Raw genomic sequence first — 23,476 nt, forward strand, 5'->3', positions numbered from 1 at the left:
TAAAAGGTAAATAAACCTACCAGTAAGCGAAATTCCCTTATTAAAATAAACCTTACTTCCCTATACTACTAGAACTTTTATAATATTAGTATAGCTTTCTACCTTATATAAGTCCTATACTATATAATCTCGTATTTAACTTAACTACTTTAGAGATAAACAGCAGATATATAACTCCTAACTAACTAATATCTCCTAATATCGACTAACGTATTTGCATAACGAGTGGGCCAACATAACGAGTGGGCCACTTTTCTTCCTCTTGCAACCTCCCAACTTCATGACGAATTTCCTTCAGAATACAAAATGCAACCTCTTCCAAAAGAGAGTCGTATGATCCTTGCGCTTGAAGCTCTTAAGAAAGACGCTAAACTTTCCGTACGGAAGGCTGCTACGATCTACGAGATTCCGTGAAGCTCGCTTCAACATCGACGCACTGGAAAGCAACCACGACCCGAAATACCAGCCAACCTTCGAAAATTGACCAACTTGGAAGAACAAGTCCTTCTTGAGAGGGTACTCGACCTTGATGCGCGAGGATTTCAGCCCCAGCTCTCCGACCTTCGAGAAATGGCCGGCATGCTTTCGAGTGCAAAGGTCGTGACGAGCTCCGAGCGACGTGGGCGGCCTCGCACAAAGCAGCCTGGCAATCGAGAGTGGGTTACGGTGATCCAAGCTGTGTGTGCGGATGGCTGGGTCGTGCCGCCGTACTTTGTCGTCAAGGGGAAAAACCACCTCCTCCCCTGGTACCAGGACAGCCGGTTCGAGCCCGAATGGAGAGTCCACACAAGCGAAAATGACTGGACAACAAATGAGATTGGCCTCGATTGGCCTCGATTGGCTAAAACATTTCGACCAGGCTACCAAGCGCCGTACGAGAGGGGTGCATCGGCTGCTCATCCTCGACGGCTACGAAAGCCACCACTCGATCGACTTTGAAGATTTCTGCAAGGCCAACAACATTATTGCACTTTGCATGCCTCCCCATTCTTCCCACTTTCTCCAGCCTCTTGATGTTGGGTGTTTTAGTCGGCTCAAGGCCTCGTACGGCAAGCGGATTGAGCAGATGATGCGGATGCAGATCACCCACATTACGAAGGAGGACTTCTTCGACGCATTTGTCGAGGCATTTCACGCTCCCATCACAGCGAACAACATACGAGCGGGCTTTAGAGCAACTGGCCTTGTTCCTTTTGACCCTGAATTGGTAGTTTCTTGCCTCGACCCTAAGCCACTTACCTCATCTCCTCCAAACTCGCGTCCCGGAACAGCCTCGAGTTGGGCCTTGAAGACCCCATCCAATGCGTACGACGCGACCAAGAGCTCCATCACTCTCAAGCGGAAGATCGAGAACCATCAAGGTAGCTCTCCGACTCCCATTTTCGACATCATCGACTTGCAGGCCAAGAGCATCTCAAAATTGGCACATGAAATGGTGTTACTCCGAGCTGAGGCCCAGGAACTTCGTACAGCAAATGAGCGACTAAGCAAGCGCCGTCGGACAAAGAAAACGCGTCTGCAGGAAGGAGGATCACTTAGTTTACAAGAGGCAAAGGGTTTGATGGCTGACCGGGGACTTGGTGATAAGGACTGCAAGGAAACGTCCGGGAGTAGTGGTTGTATAACAGTGGGTGGGCCACGCATTCGGCTCTGCAGCAACTGCAAGAAGCCCGGCCACAATGCGCGGACTTGTCAAGTACTTTGCGACATGTCTGAAGACAGTGACTCCGAGTAGTTTCAATTGATTTGAGCTGTTGTGGCTGAATTGACTTACACGAGGTGGTTGAGGTCCGGGAAAAGTGGCCCACTCGTTATGGTGGCCCACTCGTTATGCAAATACGTTATCACTTTATATAATTTACTAACCTATAATATCAATTATCAATTATAAAGTCCTATATCAATATAGCTCCTTTATCTACTATACCGAATACTCTAAAGTCTACTATCCCGAATAATATCCTAGATTTACTTCTCTACTATATCCCCCGGGAGAGAGTAGTACTACTAAGTAAGTATTCGACCCAATATACCGAGGAGGTAGTAACGAGGAGCTACAAGTTAGCTAGGAAAAAGTAGCTACCTAGTAATAGAGCTGGGAATATTACCCTTACTAGGTCTATAAAGGGCCTAAAAGCTCTACCGGATATCTCCAATATTCCTAAGGGTTTTAAGTATAAATATAACCTTAGGTTAAGTCGGTATCCCATTCTTACTACTATAGATAGTATAGAAGATATACTATCTACCCCGATATCTATAGCTAAATATTACGATAAAGGGTAGAGAATAGATAACGAATAGTAAGGGTATAGTAACTTTGATATATTCTAACGTTATAACGTTAATATAGTTACTATTATAGAAGCCCCTATAAAGTAGTATAGGATATAGAATATCGATAGTAAAACCCTCTACTTTACTTAAAGCTAACTTAACCGTTCTAACGGTACTAGGCTAGCAGAGTATCATTTCTAGTATAATATCGACATTTAACAAAAGGATACTACTATATAGTATAATAAATATCAGATATGGATTATTACTAATATAGATAGTAAGATACTATAGCTATATCTATCTACTATCTTAAAAGTAGTTTTATTCTCAGGATATTAGCCGGAGACTAGTATCCCTCCGATAATCTATAATTATATAGAAAAGACCGGCCTTACTAGCTTTATAAATAAGATAACCGATATCGATCGTTTTTAGAATACTACCTAGTTAAACAATAATAGCTGGAAATAGATATATATAGTAAAGTATCTATATACTATCAAATACCTATCTACCAATACCCAAACTATAGTAAAGCTTATTACTACCCTCTAGCAAACTTATACTAAACTAATAATAAATATATTATTATTCATACTCCGCTATGCCCTAGGGCGTGCCGGACCCTCTGCTATTTAGTGTACAGGAAAACCGTGCCCTCCCGGGCCGGGTGAAAAACCCCTACCAACAATGAAGGAACGATGCGTTCTGGTGAGTCTACGTATACAAAGAGAGGAGGTCTCCTGGCCTCCGAACGGGGGCGCTTCAAGCCGCCGTTTCCAGCTCGAGCCTCCTGGCCAAGCTGTACATCGGCAGCCTCCCCGAGTCCATCAGCCAGTCGAGGATCCTCCTCGCAAGCCGTACAGTCGTGGGATTGATACCGTGTAGAACTGAGTAAAAGTCCCGTCGTGTCCGAATTCCAGTTCTCTCCCATCTTCGAGTCAACGGTGGGGCCAAACACCACACTACCAGGTGTTCGGCAGTCTCTCGTCCCTCGCCACACTCGCAGGCAGGCGTCAGAACCTCCGGGACTTCCCGTGTAAACAAGTAGTCCCGTAAGCCTATTGCTCCCGTCCGGATTTGAATGAGCAGTGAGCTTTTCGCCTTGCTGAGACCGTCATGCCTCCTTAGGGTTTCGTTCCGGAATAGCGTCTCCCGCTGATGGTCAAAGTCGTCCGCCGGCCTGGTGATTGCTCTGCCGTCCCGTTCCTTTGACCACCTCGCTCTCCAGGCCTCTTCTACTGCCTTGTCCGTGTCTATGGCTCTCAATAAGATATATAATAAAATATACCGGGATAGGAAGCTAGATTAGATATTATAGCCTACCCTATTCGAATACCCGGTATTTATTATTTAGTAAATCGTTAATAGAATCTATAAAGGTAGGATAGTAGTTAACTTATACCCCCTTAATAAAGTAACTATACCGGATATATACCTACTACCGAGCTAAAAGAGATTATTAATAGTCTCGTTGGTATAGGCTTCTTTACTATCCTCAACGTATCGGCTTTCTTCTATTAGTTATTGGTCTAATAACAGTATATGTGACGAACCTGCCTAGGATCCTATCCTGTTAGGGTTCAGTGAAGGTAATCTTGCAAAGGATGCTTCGGTTCGGTGCAGCCAAAGGGTGCACAACAATAGACTTGTCTCAACAGTAGGCTTGTGAGCTTGTAGCGAACTGTAGTTGTGATTGCTAACTGGAGAACTCCCAGAGCTCTCCAGCACGAGTGACTATATACTATCTGGATCACCGTCCTCCCTGTGATCCCTCCTCCTGGGGATCGCGGTTGCTTAAGTGATCCTCCTTCTGCGGGATCACTAGGTTCGTGGTGAGCCTCACGATCCCGCCTGCTTGGGATCACTCTGCCAAGAGTGATCCTCTCCTTACTGGTTCTTTTAACGATTGGCTGGGGATGCTTCCCGCGCATCCCCACTGGCCCTGCATGCGTCCATAATCGTGACAGTATAGGAACCGTATAATTCTCGTTAGCCCTCGAAATTTAGAAGTTAGTAAGGTTACCCTAATAGGATTTAAAAACTCGCCTATATAGACCGTTATCTCTACAAGTTCCGATACTTCTATCGAGTATATATCGACGATATAATTATATTTAGCCGAATAGTATATAAATATATTTACTATATAACAACGATCCTCCAGCTCTTTAGGATATTAACCTTAAGATTAGTCTATAAAATTTATTCTTCGGCTTCCCGTTAGTATAACTATTCGGGTTTAGGGTTAACAGATTCGGCCTATTAACAACCGATAACCTATTAACGTGATCCACCCCCAAGCGACGCACACCCCCAAGCGACGCACTTTTCCACGCGTCACACATTTCCACCTGCTACACAGCATTTCTCCGCGACCAGCAATGGCAACTCGCTGTAAAGAAAGCCAGGTTATCCTGGCAATTGAAGCTATTCGACGAGACCAGAAACTTAGTCGCCGGAAAGCTGCAGCAATCTACAACGTGCCCGAAGCTACGCTCCGCCACAGAATGAACGGACGAACGCCAAAGTCCGAGTCGCGACCTGCAGCTCATCGATTGACAGCAATTGAAGAGGAGGCGGTTGTTCGATATATATTGGACCTAGATGCGCGAGGATTTGCACCCCGACGTGCTGGTGTTAAAGATACGGCTAATCTGCTGCTCGCGCAACGCGACGGGGGACGGGTCGGCAAGCACTGGGCCGAGAAATTCGTCAAGCGACAACCAGAACTCAAGACGCGTTTCAATCGTGTATACGACTTTTAGAGAGCCCTCTGCGAAGACCCAGAACTTATTGGCGCGTGGTTTAAGCTTGTACACAACATGAGGGCGAAGTACGGCATCCACGACTGCGACCTCTACAACTTCGACGAGACCGGCTTCATGATGGGCGTCATCTGCGCGTCTATGGTAGTGACGCGCGCTGATCGACGTGGAAGGAGCAAAGCAGTTCAGCCTGGCAATAGGGAATGGGCAACGGCGATTGAGTGCATCATTGGCGAAGGGTGGTGCCTCCCGCCGTTTCTGATCGTGCAAGGCATGTACCACCTCGCAAACTGGTACACAGAGAGCAACCTTCCGCTCGACTGGGCTATCAAACCAACTTCCAATGGGTGGACCGACAACGAGACCGGCCTAGAATGGATCAAACACTTCGATAAGCACACAAAGTCTCGTACGAAGGGTGTGTATCGGCTGATTGTGCTTGATGGGCATGAGAGTCACCTGTCGGCCGAATTCGAAGCCTTTTGCAAGCAGAACAACATTGTCACCATCAGCCTGCCGGCTCACTCATCCCATATAACCCAGCCACTCGATGTTGGGTGTTACAGTGCCCTAAAAACGGCGTACGGTCGGCAAATCGAGCACTTCGTCAGAGCGCATATCAACCACATCACCAAGGTCGAGTTCTTCCTCGCCTTCAAAGCCGCCCACTTTTCCGCCATGACCGAGAGCAACAACAAAGGGGGTTTCAGAGGTGCAGGTCTAGTACCTTTTGACCCCGATTCAGTGATATCCAAGCTGGATGTCAAGTTACGGATGCCAACACCAACTGGTCCCCCCTCCGCCGCTGCCGATCCTTGGTCCTCCCAGACGCCACGGAACCTAACAGGGGCTGTCTCGCAATCCGAGTACATCAAAAGTCGGATTGCCCGTCACCAGGGAAGCTCGCCGACGCAAATTCTCACTGCTGTCGACCAGCTTGCGAAGGGGACGCAGGCGTTGGCGCACTCGGTTGCCCTAATGACGGGTGAGATGCGTACCTTACAGAAGGCAAATGAGGCACTGAGCAAGCGCCGAAGGGCCAAAAAGACACGTGTGCGTCTTGGAGGATCACTTACTGTAGGAGATGCACGTGATCTATTAAGCCAGAGAGAGGTGCAGGAACAGGTAGAGCGTGAAACGCGGGAAAATCGTGGTCGGCGGGGTCGAACAGAGACGGCTCCACGGCGTTGTGGCAAGTGTGGAAAGCCTGGGCACAATGCGCGCACGTGTCAGGGAGACGGAGAAACATCTGATGTACATGATTTAAAATAATTTCAGTGTATTGCGGTTGTTGTGGTGGTGTAATTGATGTTTCCTATCGGTTCACGGTCAAAAGTGCGCGACTTGGGGGTGGAGTACGTTATACTATTTAGAGATATAAATAACTAATTTATAAATATTAGCTTATAATCCATTTACCTATTAAGATACTTTATATAATATATATATATTATTCATACTCCGCTATGGCCTAGGGCGTGCCGGACCCTCTGCTATTCAGTGTACAGGAAAACTTTATATAATATAGAGTTTCTAATATTTAAGGTCTAAGAAAACCCTAACACCGAAAGCACGAAAGAAGCAACAAAACGCCTGAAACTACCATCATTCGATCGAGGTTGGAAAGCTCTAACCGCCGACGGTAGTTTCCCCGTTGCGGGATCTGTCGCGCCTCGTCGCGATGGCTCGCAAAGGAAAGAGCAAGACCGCGCCCGGGACAGCGAAAAATGCTGCACGGGGGGAGCCTGCCCCACCTACCGAAGGAGCTCAACCAATCACAACGAAGGACAGCGACGAAGAGATGGAAGATGACATTTACAATGGCCCCAACCCTCTACACGAGGAATCAGACGAGGTACTTGCAGGGACAATAGTTCACTTGGCCAAGGAACCAAACGAGGCGGTCTCCCAAGTAGTGGCGGACGAGATCATGACACGGCTGCGGAGGCTGCGTAGACTGGAAAGCGGAAAGGCACCAGAGACGGGAAGCGAGGGAATCGACGTTACGAGGATTCAAGAAAGCATCGTGGACGCCGTGGTGGACGGTGTCGGACAAGGGACAGGGAGGGCCATGGAGGAAGTGAGAAAACAGATGCAGGAAGTCCGGAAGGAGATGCAGGAGGTCCAGAAGGAGTTGCAAGAGGCCCGCAGGGAACTGCAGGATCAGAGAAAGAAGCAAGCTGCTGCACCAGAAACAACGGTAGCCCGGTCGTGGGCTGCAGTGGTGGCTGGGGAAGGGGAGCTCCCGAAGAAGATCATACCGGGGCGGCTCAACAAGGAAATACTGGTGAGGGGATCTATAGAGCCGTCGCTGACCCGGAGGTCTCCACAAGAGATCGTCCAGGCGGTCAACGGGGTTTCCGAGAGGAAGGGAGCAGTGGCAGCACGCAAGCTCCCTAGCGGGGATGTTATCGTCACTTTTCAAGATGCGGAAGCGAAAGAATGGCACGCGAAGAACGGAGGATGGATCAGAACGGCGTTTGGAGAGGTGGCGAAAGAGGCAAAGCGGACATTTGCGGTTTTGGTGAAAGGGATGTTGAAGAGAGACTTGAGGGACGTCACAGAAGCGGCATTCGGCAAGCAGCTGGGGCTGCAGTCGGTGGAACGAGTCAAGTTCCGAATTCCAACGATCGAGGGAGTCACGAGAGCGACGGCACTGGTTACTATGACCAGTCAGGAAGAATCGAAAAGGGCCTGCGAGGAGGGAGTGGTTTGGCGGGCCCAGATGCTCAACTGCGAGCCGTACTGGTCTGCGCTGCAGGCTACCCAGTGCTATAGGTGCTGGAAATGGGGTCACACCCAACGGTTCTGCAAGAAGTCTGCGCTGTGCCCGCGCTGCGGCACAGCGGCCCATGGGGGAGGCGGGAGGGCGGGGGAAGCCCAATGCCCAACCCACGGCAACGAGATTCCATACTTTTGTCCGTGCTGCTCAGGGAAGCACCCGGCCTGGGTACGGTGGTGCCCGGAAGCAGTGAAGGCCCGGGGTGCGGCGAGGGAGGCATACCATTTCCGGCCTCGAACCTTTGAGCTTGCTTTGCAGCAACAAACACAACAGCAGCAAGAGAGACTACTACCGAGGATGCGGAGCGTCACATTCCGGGGTGCGTCCACCCTAGAGGAGGCCGACGATGGCTTCCAAGAAGCCGGAAAAAGGAAGAGACCACGGGGCCGACCCCCCGGCTTTCTCATAGCCCAGGAGGAGGCTGCAAGGAGTTCGAGGCAAGGAAAGCTGACCTTTGCGAGGAAGGTCGATACGGATCTGACCGGAGACCGAGGAGACGGTGTTGGAGGCCTAGGGGTTACGACTCCAGAGGCCGCGGATACCTTGGAGGCGGACGGTCAGGATGTCGGAATGCAGGGAGCTGGGTAGGCTCCCTTCAACCGTAGCACGACGAATTCTGAAGAGACGGGCCAAGGTAACATCGGTACAGGTTTTTAATCCGACTGGGAAACCAGGACGGTTTTCCTGTACAACTAGCTAGATAGTTGGACCGGCGAGCCCAAGGGCATAGCGGTGTAGGAATAATAATAATAATAATATTTAAGGTCTTCTATTATGAAAAAAGTTAATAATGATATAGGAATAGTATAAGATATATTGAAATGTTAATAATCTATCTTAGTTTAAAATTATTATAAGTCTACTTTAAAGGAGAACCTAAACCTAATATAATAAGACTATAGTAGGAAGAAAAAGATATACTTATATGTATAATTTAAACTCTATATAGTAATACCTTTTAATTTACTTTTATTTAGATTTATATTATCTTCTATAATTTTATTTCAATTATATATTCACTATATTCCTTTCTATAGGTTTATTATCTAATGGCTATATTTATACATTCCCTTTACGTTTATTAGATTATCTAAATAATGATACTAATACTATTATTATTACCCTCAGGAGGCTATACAGTTCTCGCTATTACTTGGAACTACATTTTACTTTCCTTATCTAGTCTTACATACAGTAAGTAGTCTTCAAGCTCGCTCAAGTCAAAGTAGGTTATATGTTTTTACACGATCACGTATGGAAAGTAGCTGGAACAGAATTCAGAACCATATCTTTGAACAATCTCAAGTAGGCCATTTGCTACCATCAAGCGTTACTCGCTGCAGCTCTCCGCGAGGTGCTGTTGGGGTCAAGGTACGGTCGCTCGCCCAAACCCACTGCTCGGTTCCCAAACCGCTCACCGTAGTTGCCTTCCACGTAGTCAAATGTGGCGGTGTGGAAAACGGAACGGTTATCCCAAATAGCTTCGCATGTCAGCTACTGCCACCTGTATCCAATCTAAGGGGACTCACCAATGTCATTTGGGTTCTTCCACTTAAGGCGGACCTGCAAGTCGTGGTTCTTGTAGACCAGGTCCAGGAACCAACTGAGGAGCTTGGAGCTCTCCTCTTCAGTTAGGCCGTTGATATGCTTGACATGGCCGCCAACCGGGAAGATACTCTTCCAGCCCGTGACGGGGTTGGTGCGCACGACGGGGTGGATGGCCTTCAGCTCGCTACCAACGTTTTCAGGAGCGCCCCGTGGCTTGTCGTAGAGCTGAAACCCTGCATCTTCTGCCACCTTCCGGAAATGAGGTTGCTCAAACGTGGCGGTAAGACCTTCGAGGAACTTTTGGTACGGTTCGCTGATGCGGTCGTAGATCTCGTAGCCAGAAGCCCACAGCGTGTCTTTCGGCAGTATGTCAGCCATCACCATCTAGCATAGCAACCATGGCTTATCACTCACCTCCTCCGGTGCTAGGTAGTTCCACCAGCCGCAGGGACGTGTAATCAGCCGGTACAGGTTCGAATGCAATGTCACTGTGCCACTGGGCACTGCTCTGCTTCTTGGGGCTGAGCGCGTCTGGCACTGTCTTGGAATAAAACTTCTTGTTCTGAATTGAGCTGATGGTGCTAATCTCGGGGTCATTCCCACCCAGCTCGCGCTCGGAGTTGAGGATAGGGTGGATATGGAGCCCTGACGTGGCAGGTCGACCGGCCAGCTCTCCAAGCCGCAGGATAAGCTGCTTCTGGAGCTCGTTGGTTAAGCCATCCTGGGCGCGGAAGAACACGACGCCACGCTGGGAGACTGTGTTTGTTAGTTGCCTTGTCCTTAATCCGTCAAACATACGGAAAACTCACTGGTGATGGCGAGGTCCCTGAGCAACTCGTCCGAGTTGGGCGCCGTGAGCCACTCGTTCAGATTGGCCGTGGGAAACTCTCGACCAATGACGGGCGTAACATCGAATGATTCATAGGAATCGAGCGCCCCTGAGAGCTTGAGAGGCTCGCGGGTCACGCTTTTGGTGACCACCGGAATGTCGACGTTGATTGCTGATGGGGCCATGTTGTTGATGTAAGCCAGTCAGAAGGGGACACGGGATGTATGGAAGAGGAATGCAAAACTTGGCTTTGAAAAAGGATGAAAGGCCCGCCTGGTTGTGCTCTGATACTCGTTCAAGGGGCGGGATGCCGGTGTCTTTATACACCGACGAACCACAAGGACACTCTCCAGTTAACGTGATGGGTTTATGTTATTTAGGTAACGTAACACATTCTTTCCTATTGCCAATGGCTATCTCTCCACCCCGCGTCACCCCCTCGATGTTGCAATGAACCTTGAAGAATGGCAAGCAGTGTGGAGAGGCGTATGGCCGACCATTGAATGGGCATTCTTGATGCAATGGCGAGTTCACGGACATGTATTCCGCCATCCTCGCTATTCCAAGTGGAAACGGTGGACATCCCAGCATCAACTACTGGATGGGCACAACAAAACACCATCCCGTGTAATCCTGTACCCTAACCGGCTAGTGTAGCACATTGTGAGGAGAAACTAGCAACGTGGTTGTGACACCCGGCACAACACGGGGTTATTTTCCCGAGGACGGCATCTTTCAAGATCGACTAGAGGATGACGCAAGCTCAAGCCCCCACGCCACGGGTTCCGTAACGGTTTGATTGACGCCTTGTATTCCGAGTGGACTTCCATCACTCGGTTTCGCTTTCGCGCCTGGTACCGACGGCGGTGATTGCGGAAATAATGCATCTTGCTGCTAGCCGGCGCCGTTGGCCTATCGGCTGGATATGGCGCTAGGATGGCCAGGTATGCCGCCATCGACATTGGAATCACAGCAAATTATCATTGGTCAATGGTATATCTCCAGCTGCGGGGCGGCCAGCTACAGAAAGTCATGTTAGTCGTTTGGTCGAGTACGTTTCATCACGCCATTCCACCCCCCTAATCCTGACCTTGGCGTGGATCATCTCCACCACGCCAGAGAGTGAAGTCGCGGTTCCGGCTTTCCATTCTCGGTCTCGACTCCAACCTCATGGCATTGTGTTGGGGGTGCCGCTCTTGGCTCGACTCTTCCTGCTCCCGGGATTCTGGTCCCCCCACCACGAAGTCACCACCACTCATGCATGGCTTGCTGGGGGATATTAGCATGGCAGAGTGCCGAGATCCGAATTGTCAGTAGGAGACGGCGAAGACGGCGGTCTGGAAGCCAAATACACCGTGACTCTGCTATATGTCCCCATCAGACCAATGTGCCCAGGACCGATGAGTCGCCAAGCAGGAAAAGAACAGGCAAGTAAAGGTCCATTGATTATACATGTGTTAGGCATTACGCTATATGTACTTTCGTGAGGTAACAGCAAGTGTCTGAACGTCAAGTCCTTATGGCAGGATTATCTTAGATATCGCCTGCATGCAGTGCAGGTCCGAATCGACGCCAAATGCCCCGATACACCAAAGACGTGATTATGCGGACGGTATACGCAATGGCCTCGGCTGAAACCACGTTCGTCCCATCGGATAAGAGCGTGCGTCTTGCTGTTGTACAGCCCGGGCCATATAAAATACCAACACTCGGTGGCTCTGTGAAACATTGTGGGTGCCCCGGCGAATAGATCGATTTCACGGCAGTTGGGAATCTGGTTTTGATTACTACCCCAACCCGCGCAGGGCTTCCACAAAATTAGTAGACGCCAATGGCTACTGTTTTCACCCGGGGGAAACCTCCCAAGGACGACGGGAATCAAGACAGCAAGTCGGGCCCGGATATTTCAACCACGTCTATCAACACAATTCCAGCTCTCGGGGAGGCCTTCCAAGCGAAGCGGTTCTGGTTTCAAAGGACCAGAGCGTATGATCCCGATGCTATTGCTACTCAGGTAAGCTTCCCTCGTCGATAATTCACAAAGGATGCCGGAAAGTGGCTAACTAAGGCCTAGGCCAGCGTGTTCGATGACCCAGAAACGGCAAAGCAATATCAGCCACCACCCAAATGGTAAGGCATCATTATCTGTTTGGTGTGGGAATATTTCTGACGGATACCCAACCCGAAGGGAGAATACCCACCGTTTTGATCCGCTCGAGCGGTGGACCTGGCGCGAGGAGTATCAGCTGCTGCGCAAGATCGACCTGCGAATCATGGTATGGGCTTGCATCATGTTTATGGCCCTCGAGCTGGACAGAGCGAATCTGGGACAGGCATTGACGGATGATTTCCTTCCGGACCTCGGGTTGACCACCGATGGTGAGTCGACGACATGACGGGGTTGCCGGGGCGCTGGATGTCTAGCTGATCAGGCTCTTAGATTACAATCTCGGCAACACTGTCTTTCGCCTCTCCTTTCTCTGCGCCGAGCTCCCGTCCCAGCTAGTATCCAAATGGGTGGGGCCAGATCGCTGGATTCCGGCGCAGATGACGCTCTGGAGCCTTGTTGCGAGTTTTCAGTTCTTTCTGTCCGGCCGCACGTCATTTCTCGTCTGCCGCTGCTTGCTGGGGATCTTGCAGGGAGGTTTCATTCCAGATGTGAGCACATGGCACCTCCGCCCCGATTCATCCCTTACGGAGTAGGATACACTGACACACGAAATCTAGGTGATTTTGTACCTCTCGTACTTCTACAAGCACCACGAGCTCACTATACGGCTGGCTTTCTTTTGGACGGCCATGAGCATCGCTGACATCTTATCGTCCCTGCTTGCGTATGGCATCTTGCATATGCGGGGCGTCCAAGGTCACTCTGGCTGGAGGTGGTTGTTTCTGCTAGAGGTATGGACACCGGATCCCAGTAGCCCCTTGCCACGGAGGCCGCCTGGACCCAGTTAATCACCCAAGCAGGGCTTAATGACGCTGGTTGTTGGCGTTCTTTCCTTTTTCCTAATGCCAGCTGGGCCATGCCAGACTACGAGCTAGTTTCGCGGTAAAAATGGGTGGTTCAGCGCGCGGTATGACTATCCTCTATGCTCAAACCCAAGCCATGCTAACTAAGTCTGCCCCCTTCTAGTGAGGAGAAGATTATCGTGAACCGGGTCTTGCGTGATGACCCAAATAAGAGCGACATGCATAACCGCCAGCCCATCACGCCTAGGCTCCTGTGGCAAAGTCTCAAGGACTACGATCTTTGGTAGGTGGACCCAAGCGAGGAGCCAACCAAGTGAAAGCTAACTGTGTTTGTAGGCCACTGTACATATTGGGGCTCACATTTCAGATACCTATGATACCGCCGAATCAGTATCTGACCCTGACCCTTCGGGGTTTGGGCTTTGACACCTTCCAGACCAACTTGCTGACGATGCCCCTCACCGTCGGCCACAGTAAGCAACAGTTATTTTGACAAGCAGCTACGACGCGCCTATGATACTAACGCTTGATAGTAATAACCATGCTCGGAATAGCTTACCTCGCCGAAGTCTCGGGCCAGCTGACGCTGGTAGCTGGCTTGGGACAGATATGGGTTCTCCCGTTCCTAATCTACCTCAACTCCGCCGACCTGGCAAACGTAAACAGATGGGTAATCTACGCGGTAACTACCTTGCTACTAAGCTACCCCAATGGTAAGGAGCTGTGGCCCTCTCGTACGCTACTCCCAACGATGACTGACGACGAAAATACCAGCACACCCAATCCAAGTTGGATGGAACTCCCGCAATTCGAACACTGTCCGAGCCCGTACCGTATCTGCAGCATGCTATAACATGTTTGTCCAAGCGAGCTCCGTCATCGCTGCCAACATGTATAGAGCTGGTATGTGCAGAGAATTCCAGATGGGCTTTGACATACAGGGACTGACTGCGGTCTAGACGACGCACCTTACTACAAGCGCGGAAACCGGCAGCTGCTCGGGATACTTTGTATGAACATCGTGCTGTACGGTCTAGTGAAGACGTACTACGTGCTCCGGAACAAGCAGAAGGACGGAAAATGGAACGCAATGACCCCCGAAGAGAAGCTGGAATATCTGGCCACTACTACCGACGAGGGTAACAAAAGGTTGGATTTTAGATTCCAGCACTAGGCCAGTGGTAAACGGGGGGGTTATTGCAGTCACTTCAGGGGCCGAGTGGAGAACATCAAGTGGCCCGGGACTCGGGAGTGTCTGGCCGCAAAGGAAGGTCAAGGGAGACAAGGTTTCGAAGTTCAAACCAAGAAAAACACATTTTGCTGAGAGAGGGTAGTAAGCTGGTGTATATATGGAAGTTTCGTGAGCTGTAGATTCGAGACGTTGGACATCGGCCGCCGAGTTCACTGTGATACGCCGTTTTGCGGGATCTTGTGGCTGTGTAGTTGTTGTTGAAGGAAAAAGAACAAGACTTGGTTTGTGAGACTAGGCCCTCGGTAACAGTGTCTCGGCGAGTTTATGCACTGGGGTGCAGTGCTATATATTTGCTGTTCATGTACCTCCTTTCTTTGGTTATCGACTGGGCCGAGTGCAAACGTGAGCACTGGGTTTGCGTCCCACGTGACCCCAAGCCTCGGCAGCCCCTTCCACAACTCTCACTGACTGCAGGTGGGTTGGGTGTATGGGTTTTACCCCGCCATGTGGGGGCGTGACTGAAGCTTTCCAAACACGTTTTCGGGTTCCTGTCCTCGGCGACAGGAAGGGGACTGTTCCCGCTGACAGAGACACCAAGCGGGAAGCCCGGGCTCATGAATAAGCGGATTGCAGGCCCAGCGGCGAGGCTAAATATCACGTTCATGCGCAGACTCCACCGTGCCTTTCTTGCGTCCGCTGTCGGCCGTCCTTCTTTTCAGCCCACTCCTCCGTTCTTCCGGAGCGCTGTCCAGCTCTCCACCCGGGCCGGTGTTATTTCTTCATCTAGCGCATTCAGCCACCTACCACCGACGACCTTAATCCCGTCTATTATCGGCTTCCAGACAACAGCAAGCACAACAACACCGGCACATCCCCGCAGGATGTCGACCACGGCAGAGGAGCAGGCTAAGCTGGTCGAGACGTCGAAGCGTCTCGCCGCCTACCAGGCTGTCAAGGACCACCTGCTCCCAGAGTATACCAGGATAGGCATTGGCTCCGGGAGCACCGTCGTCTACGTGGTCGAGGCGATTGCCGCGCTCGGACCCGCGGCGACGTCCAAGATGGCCTTTTACCCGACAGGCTCTCAATCCGAGGAGTTGATTGAGGCGGCTGGGCTGACCCTGCAATACATCAGCAAGCTGCCCGCTGGCCAGCAGCTGGATGTTGCGTTTGACGGCGCCGACGAGGTGGACGACGACCTGAATCTGATCAAAGGCGGTGGTGCTTGCTTGTGGCAGGAGAAGATCGTGGCCGCCAGCGCTAAGCAGTTTGTTTGCGTCGCCGACTTCCGCAAGCTTTCCCCACGCCTGGGGATGGCATGGAAAAAAGGAATTCCTATCGAGGTGCTCCCCATGGCTGCCCCGAGAGTTCTCGACGAACTCCAGCGGATGGGCTCGCAAACCCCCCGCATACGCCCCGGTTTACCTGGAAAGGCTGGCGCCATCGTCACAGACAACGGTTTGTGGATTATCGATGCGCCCTTTGCACCGCTTCTACTCCCCAAGGACACCGAAGCCGACCGCGGGAGTGATGGCGCCTGGACTGTTGACGCGCTGGCAGATGGGTTGATCAAGATTCCCGGGGTGGCTGAGATCGGCTTGTTTTACGGGAAGAACGGGCTGCAGGTTGCCAGCGGCGCACAAAAGCCCGTTGCTGCGTACTTTGGGATGGCCGATGGCTCGGTTGAGGTCAAGACACCGTCGTCTTGAACGGAACGAATTGGGTTATAATGGAGACGGACGCCCCAGGGATTGTGCTATATGTCTGTTTACCGGAGGGATTACTTCGGCACTAGCCGGGAGGACCGCTCGGGGGGACGGAGTTGTGAACTTGCACTTTGCGTCCGGGCCTGGCGCGGGCCCCGTGGGAGAGGCTGTAGTTATTGTCCGTGGTCTCTGCGGACCCGTTGAAGCGAACTTTATATGCTGGGTATAGAATCGGACGCCATCGTCTTCATTTGTTTTGAGTCTGATGGCATTACCCGGGGAGGCGACATTGGTACGCCATTATCCGCCGTCGGATGATTGGCACCGAACCTTATCGGTCTTTGGATCCGGAGGACGGTTCGATGCCGCCCGGGAGCGGCGAATGCCGGGATATACGCTATGGTGGGTGGGTGTTGTTGTTCTTCCGCTGCCCCTTACCTAGAATACTTGACCCTATAGTTTCACTCCTCACTCCTTGAGTTGTCGTTACTGTAAATTTACGCCCAGGAGATGTTTAACAAACTCCCGTCCTTGGGTCAGCGCTCTTGAGCCTGGTCATGGTTCGGGTGTTCGAGGGTCGCCGACTGTGGTGGGCCCGCTCCGATCTGATTCATCTTTCACAAGCGCCCCACAAGACGGATTGCATTTCCGATAGATGACGGATGCACTTAACCTTTCCTTTTTTAGCTAAGGAAAGCGCGGACCAGAAATAGGTCAACCCGCGTTGGAGACCGGGTCAAGCGAGGCAGAAACGAAGAAAGACCGTTACCTACTAAGTAGACATCTACTCGGTGCGTTGGGGGAGCGGGGGACAATATTGAGAAACAACGGATTTCTACTGCCCTAATCCTAATTTCGTTGTAGGCCAAAATACTACTTTGGTGTCTGCCGCACTTAAAGTGCCGGTGTTTTCACCCTTCTTGCCTTCTTCCATCCTCGCGGACGATTTGAAGTGGCCGTTCCTGTGGGTCGCCCACCGAACAGCCGACCGAAGTGGGGGCGGAGCTGCCGCCGCTGAGTTTGTTTCTCCCTGAATCAGACTTTCGGCAGCACAGGTGACGGCAGTCAAAATTAAACCAAGGCTCCCGGTGAACCAGGACGAGTGTGGACGACGCAGCTGGTGGTCTCAGAAACGGGGAAGAAGTGGTGTTAGTAGAAAGACGCCAGGATGTGCATATATGTTTTGAGTCCATAAGGGCCTACAAGTATGTATATACTCCGTATGATCGGGCGCTTTGGCGGCCGCGATTCTAATTTCATTCCCCTTCAATTTTGGTGTTTCTTTTAAACTGTGGTTATTAATGGTGCGTTCTCCAGTCTCGGGGGGCCACCATTTTGCCTGATCGCGGCGCGGGGGCGGGCGCTAAGGCCAGGCGTTGCGCTCGGTCGCCCGGTGAGGTGTTTTGGATGGGTCGCGGACGAAGAACAGAGCGCCGTCCAAGATGAAAGCCATCATTCAAGATAAAAAACCGTGCCTGCACTATCCGAAATAACCGTGTCGATTGTAGGCCCTTTATACCGACCTCATGGCAATGGCGTTAGGACTCGGAAATGGCGTGGGCCGGAAAGGGAGTGACCGTCCGGAGTGCACTGTCAGATTGAGAACACTGCGCGATCTTCCCGGAGCGGAGAGATCCCACCCAGACAGCCGGATCCACGAGTGCGTGCAAAGACCAATAATCCGTCTTTGTATTTACCTTCCGCAACCATTCGTTAGCCGAGGTGGGTTGGATGGTGACAATGTGCATGATGCGGAGGCCGCTCATCAGAAGGCGGCCGGCGTGACGGAGAGTAGGTCTTTGGGGCAAGGGGCCAGACCGAGCCCCTACAACTGAGTTCCACCCACGGAAGCAACCCGCCCATGGTGGGTGGTGTGCGTCCTGCATCTCCGGCGACCCCACCCGCTCCCGAGGGTGCTGTGTCCCCCGATGATTTTTTCTGGTGCCAATCGTGACTGGCGGACTTCGCACCCGGAGATTGCTGCCCTGGGCGGTTGCCGCTTTCTATTTTCGCGCAGACTTTGCCCTAGATTGTGCGAATGTTGTTTTAACTAGGTTCTCTGTATGCGAGGCATGTTCGGCAGCACGCTGGTTTTAATTTTCCGCATTATGATGCCTGTACATGTACTCCCGCGGTCGCGGAGGGAAGTGGATGCGCAGCAACCGGCGTCGGAAAGCCTGGCGGCCGAGGAGTCCGAGAGCGGATTGGAGGGTTCGGGAGCGGTAAAGTTGTTGGGCGTCGGCCGGCCTGGAGATTGGTTCGTCGCGAGGCGCAGCCACCTCGAGAAAAACTACTGCTTTGCCACCTCGCTTGTTAACAGTATAATACGTCCCTCAGTTTTGACGAGGGAGGCGTAGGACTGAACGGGGATGGCAATGGGAACTCTCACTTTGGGACGGCCCAAGCCGGAACACGGCCCCACTTTGGCCTGACGTAGCATTCCTGCGCGTGACGCCCGCGACTGTTCACCATTGCGGTCCGGAACTTGGACTATGCCCGTCCGAAGAATGCAATAGCGCGAACATACGATGCTAGGGCGCGTCCGAATTTGTCGATGAGGCGCGAATGAGATCATAGATTTGTGGCGTATGTGAATTAGGGCACGAGCGTCCGGACTGTATGTGGGGCTCCCTCCCAGAGGGACCCGCATTCAGCCCGGAGGCCAAAGGAAAGCGCCGTGTTGCTTGGGCGGGAGGCACCGCGGGCGCTCAAGGGCAGCTCGGGTGCGGTGTCGCGGATTGAGAGTCGTCGTCAGTTGCCTTCCACGCACGGAAGCCTGCTCCTCTGCCGCTTGCCGCGCAGCTTACCATTGGCTGCAGCTGAAGATCCGGCCGGGCAGGCGGCCTTCGAACGCTTGCCCGTCTTATTGTTTGTCAATTGTCTCCCCAAGGGCAACCAGAACATGCAAGCGGTGCCGCGTGCAAAACTACGAGTCAGGATAGATATGGCATGGAGTAGCCTTAACCTGTGGGCCGATATGAAATGCATGGTTCCCAGCCCGTCGCCGTCTCGGGTTGTGTACCGATCAGCGGCTTTGTTCGCGCCGGGCTTGGTGGGCTGAGGCATCCGTGTCTCGGTGTCGCGCCACGGAGGGGAACAAAGCAAACAAGTCGGCGGGTCCAGAGCGCCGAGTCAGAGCCATTCACTAACTAGCCTTTTGTATTCACGAGTTGAGACGAGACGATGACTCGATGATGTTGTATGACGGAGTAGAGGTCTGCGGGTGACTTAGCTTAGTGGATCGCGATCTTGTCTACCGGGCGCCGGGCTGTGGCGGCCGATGCTAGGGGCACTCGTTGCTCATGGTGGTTTCCATCAATTGTCCCCACTTTCTCCCCGTCTCCCTCAGCACCCCCGGCACCATCAGCCGATCCGCCCGACTGTGGCCTCTTTTCTGCGAGCGCTGCCGCCGCCTCCCTTCCTCGCTTCCTGAGGTTACAGATCCGCCCGAGCCCTTTTTACCCCATCGCTCCCCCCGTCCTTCCTGCCCTCGCCTTCCCTTCCCCCTTCTCTCCTCTCCGCGACCGACTCACCCTCCGCACCGAAAGGCCTTTTACCGGCTCGCATCCCGGATTCCAATAAGATCACTTTTCCCTTTGTGCTGCATCGGCCCATCGAGTTTTCGACTCCGGCGCAGCTCCGGACCTCACTTGATTTTCCTCCGGCATTGTCGGTCTTTCCGGTGCCCCGCGTCCATCACATAAAACCAACCCGCAACACCTTCTCGCTTGCGAGACGCGTCCTGGTTTCATCAGCCCACCCACAGCACCCAGTGAGCCTGATCACAAACCAGCCATCATCAACCATGGCGTCGGTCGTGCGATCGACAGCCCTTCGTGCCGGCGGCGCCTGTGTGCGCTGTCGGAAAGGCAAGACCAAATGCGTCTACGAGAACGGCCGATCACCGTGCAAGAATTGCGCAAAAGGCATGCACGAATGTTATCTGCCCTCCGAGTCCATGAGTCACGGCGGCCATGGAGTATCACCGGCACGCGTCCAGCAGCGGGCTCGCGAGTCCCTACCCAGCGAGCGGACCGTCTCTAGCACATCGGGCGACCGTCAGGCGCCTCCGCCCTCAAGCGTGTCACGCCACGTCTCAACGACGACCGAAAAGTATGTCTCATCTTCCTTTCCTTGTATCTCCCGCGACTGCACGCATTACACAATCTTTTTTTTTATGGGTGGGCGTGTGGTTTCTTGTGCCCACCTCGCGCATTCCCCTCGATTTCCGGTGGCTCCGTTAGCAGCGCCTTTTTTCTTCCGCGCCCGGGCGACCTCCACCCTCCGAGTTCCTCAATTTTTAGCGTTGGCTCCGGAGGGCCAGGCAGCTCCAATTTTCCCCACCCGGGCCTCATTTCCCAAACCGGCACACGCAATTTTCCTTTGCTCCGTGCACAACTTCCCGTCTCACCCCGATTGTCTTGGCCTTGGCACGCAGCCACAATCTCCGTATCCTCACACATCCCCATACCCATCACGGCGTTTAGCTCATGATCTTTGGGGGTTTGTGCTGCTTTCTTTCCGATGGACTTGCCGTATTTTACGAGGGCTCGAGAGCACTCATGATGTTCTTCAACCTGGGCTAACAACCATGTCCTCACAGACTTACACCGGAGCTGATGCAAGAGGGCGAGCGCGTCATCTCAAAGACGTTGCCAGCATGCGTGGCTTTCCACAAGCCGTCTTTCCTTCAACAGCTCAAGAATGCTTCCATGGACCCCACCATGGTTAATGCATTGCTGACGACCGCTGCTCGGTGAGTGCCGTCGCCGTTCCCGACTCTGCCGGCTGGGTGTGGAGCCGCCATCCGGGACTCCCGGCCCACTTGGCGTTTTGAATTGGTGATTCGATTCTAACATGGGATACAGGCATTCTCCAGCCATGATTCGTCGGTATGGGGCCCATGGCGGTGGTTCATCCGCCGCTGAACACTTCGCTAGCAAGACCATTGGCCTCATCATGCAGGCCATGGACCAACCCAGCCTTGCGGATATCCAAGCCCTCTGCTTGCTTGTCGTCCACGAGTGGGGCTGCCGCAATGCCGTGCGTGCCTACGTCTACCTCGGTCAGGCTGCCCGTATGGCACAGATGTACCGGGTTGTCCACACCCACCTCCAACAGCCCGAGCCCGACCAGTTCCTTCAGGACGAGTCATTCCGACGCACCCTCTGGCTTATTTACATTCTCGACTGCTTCCTCACCAGCAGCCCTGGCCGCCACCCAGCTCTGTCGTCGCATGACGTCAAGGATGTATCGCTCCCATGCCTCGATATGAACTATCACTTTGGGAGCCCGGTTTATGTCCGCACCCTGAATGAAGCCTCGCCGCTGGGCATGTCAGACGCCAACGGCCCTCGCGCCGAAGTGGGCGAGTTTGGTCACATCGTGTTGGCAACCAAGGCTTGGCGCAATGTCGTGGAGATGATGACTACGACTAGTCTCGAGACGTTTTCCGAGGCTCAGTGCGTGGACCTGGAGCACGAGATCGATGCGATCCGCCTGTCACTGCCGTTGCATTTCGCCGACAAACCTGGGCAAATCACCCTGCACATCACCATGGGTAGCGGCTACACATACGCGATGATCCACGCCCTTCTCAACTGCGGCACCATTTTTGTCAACCGGCGCCGAATTCTCCAGGCCGTTACGGACGAGAACTTCTCCATTGATGCCTGGCGCTTGTCTTCTCATACTCACGGGGAGGCAGTCGATCGCATTTTTGCCGCGTCGCATAGCATCATCCACTCGCTTCTCGCACTGGAGACCGGGGCGGATAAGGATAGCATTCTCTGCTTCCCGATCTTTATGCTCTTCTCCGCCTTCACCGCGGGTTCAACTGTCGCCTACCTTACCCTCAAGGGACTCGCACCGCCCGACGTCATCGAGTCGGCTGGGAACATCGTCCGCGACAGCCTGAGACTCTGCCAGGAGGGGTCTGAGTCTTGGCCGCTGGTCCTCCCTTGGCAACGTCATCTCTCTGTCATGACAAAGGTCCTGCGCGAGGTGAATAATGTTTCCCGCGACATCCACGAATCGCGCGAGGATAGCAAACAGGCCCATCGTGTCTCGCCTTCAGTCAAGGACGACATTATTAGTCAGGCTGACACGAACCCTGATCCCATGGACTATGACCAGGCTATCCCGCCTGTACCACATCCTCCGCCTCCTGCCAGCATGGAGGGCCGAGATAGCGAGCCTCCCGCCCCGAGACGACCCGGGATCACCACGATTAATGGTGGATCTGCTGGCGCTTCGACTCCCGCCACGGCTAGCCCTCCGCCCTCTAGCCTTGCGCCCAAGGTAGACTCCCCTGGTGCCATGTCGTCGACGTCCGTCAGCGGCCTCCCCCAGCCCCCACAGCCCGGCCCGGATGTTGACATGTCAGCCATCGAGCTTTGTGCGGCGTTTGAGAGGCAGCTGCTGGAGCTTGATGACCTGGCCGCATTCATGGGAGGCGGAGTGTGAGTCTCCCCTCTGCTTTCTCTCGTCATGGCTTCTCCGGCGTCCAATGGATTGATCGGTTGACCATGCCCAAGTCCGCCTAGTTAGATCGCGGCGCGGTTTCATGGGTCATCATCCTTTCATACTTCATTAATTCGCCATCCTTTTATTTTTTTCTCAGATCAGTTGCTTTCGGGCCTTGTATCATAATGGCCATGGGCTATTGGGGGAAGGAAACGCTGACGCGGAACAATGTGGCCTGGCTTCGGGCGCTCGCGTGGTACTGCATGTACCTGTAACATTACCTTTCCATTGTTTTTTTTGTTCGTGGGACCTGGGTGGGTATATCTCAGTATGGCGGCCCTATTCCTGTTGGAGGGAAGATGGGCACCAATTTGCTTGGGGTTTGTGTCAAGGAAGGAGTTTCGGAGCGCTGGCTATCTGTGGGTTGACGGGAAGGGGCGCTCAAGGACATACGGTGCGGCATGGTTCTAGTTAGGTATGTAAACGCCTTCATCGACATGTACGAGGAGGTGAGATCGGCAACAATATTGTTTAACCCTACTTGAGGGTGATTTGATCGCTTGGATGTTCCTGTTCCCGCTTGCTTGAGCAATCTGGAAAGGTGACCGTGCTTGGAGGTCTTGTCCAACACCTCGGCTCCTTTTTCTACCCCGGTGATGTAGGGGCGGGCCGGCCCGTCAGATCGTGCTCCTCGCTGATCAGACCCCTGATCAGAATTAAGGTTTTTGCCCCAGATTGCCAAGTTGTGATTCGCAGCTCACTCCTCGAGAATATGATGGATGGGGGTGCCCAGACCTTGTTTTTTCTTGCTGTTTGTTTTGGATGGGGCTGCCATTGGTTTTTGAATGTGATTACAAGTGCGTGTTGTGTTGAGCTTGGGCTGCACGTTACCAGTCCAGCTGTTAAGCCCCCCATGAGACTATCACCACACAC

At 52.7% G+C, this 23,476-nt stretch overlaps 4 protein-coding genes across 4 annotated transcripts; 3 read left to right on the plus strand and 1 right to left on the minus strand.

The window, feature by feature from the left end:
* Positions 1-8,960: 8,960 nt before the first annotated feature.
* On the minus strand, positions 8,961-10,579 carry F5144DRAFT_570934 (uncharacterized protein). Its single transcript, XM_066788804.1, has 4 exons — positions 10,188-10,579; positions 9,793-10,134; positions 9,360-9,734; positions 8,961-9,311 (listed from the first exon to the last, which is right to left on the minus strand). Exons 1-4 carry the CDS (start codon positions 10,390-10,392, stop codon positions 9,154-9,156), a joined length of 1,080 nt encoding a protein of 359 aa, XP_066642534.1. The 5' UTR covers positions 10,393-10,579; the 3' UTR covers positions 8,961-9,153.
* Positions 10,580-12,038: 1,459 nt separating this feature from the next.
* F5144DRAFT_648016 (major facilitator superfamily domain-containing protein) lies at positions 12,039-14,748 on the plus strand (the record flags this gene model as incomplete). Its single annotated transcript, XM_066792942.1, has 12 exons — positions 12,039-12,221; positions 12,282-12,337; positions 12,396-12,586; positions 12,648-12,865; positions 12,935-13,108; positions 13,178-13,201; positions 13,241-13,251; positions 13,344-13,463; positions 13,517-13,653; positions 13,714-13,893; positions 13,955-14,083; positions 14,140-14,748. 12 exons carry the CDS (start codon positions 12,039-12,041, stop codon positions 14,352-14,354), a joined length of 1,638 nt encoding a protein of 545 aa, XP_066642535.1. The 3' UTR covers positions 14,355-14,748.
* Positions 14,749-15,253: 505 nt separating this feature from the next.
* On the plus strand, positions 15,254-16,081 carry F5144DRAFT_602222 (ribose 5-phosphate isomerase A-domain-containing protein; the record flags this gene model as incomplete). Its single annotated transcript, XM_066791188.1, has 1 exon — positions 15,254-16,081. The coding sequence occupies one exon, from the start codon at positions 15,254-15,256 to the stop codon at positions 16,079-16,081; it is 828 nt and encodes a 275-aa protein (XP_066642536.1).
* A 4,429-nt stretch (positions 16,082-20,510) lies between these two features.
* F5144DRAFT_216323 (uncharacterized protein) lies at positions 20,511-22,657 on the plus strand. Its single transcript, XM_066783102.1, has 2 exons — positions 20,511-20,834; positions 20,947-22,657. Exons 1-2 carry the CDS (start codon positions 20,698-20,700, stop codon positions 22,541-22,543), a joined length of 1,734 nt encoding a protein of 577 aa, XP_066642537.1. The 5' UTR covers positions 20,511-20,697; the 3' UTR covers positions 22,544-22,657.
* The last annotated feature ends 819 nt before the right edge of the window (positions 22,658-23,476 follow it).

The sequence above is a fragment of the Chaetomium tenue genome (assembly GCF_020726465.1).
Source record: "Chaetomium tenue strain MPI-SDFR-AT-0079 chromosome Unknown F5144scaffold_4, whole genome shotgun sequence".
NCBI lineage: Eukaryota > Fungi > Ascomycota > Sordariomycetes > Sordariales > Chaetomiaceae > Chaetomium > Chaetomium tenue.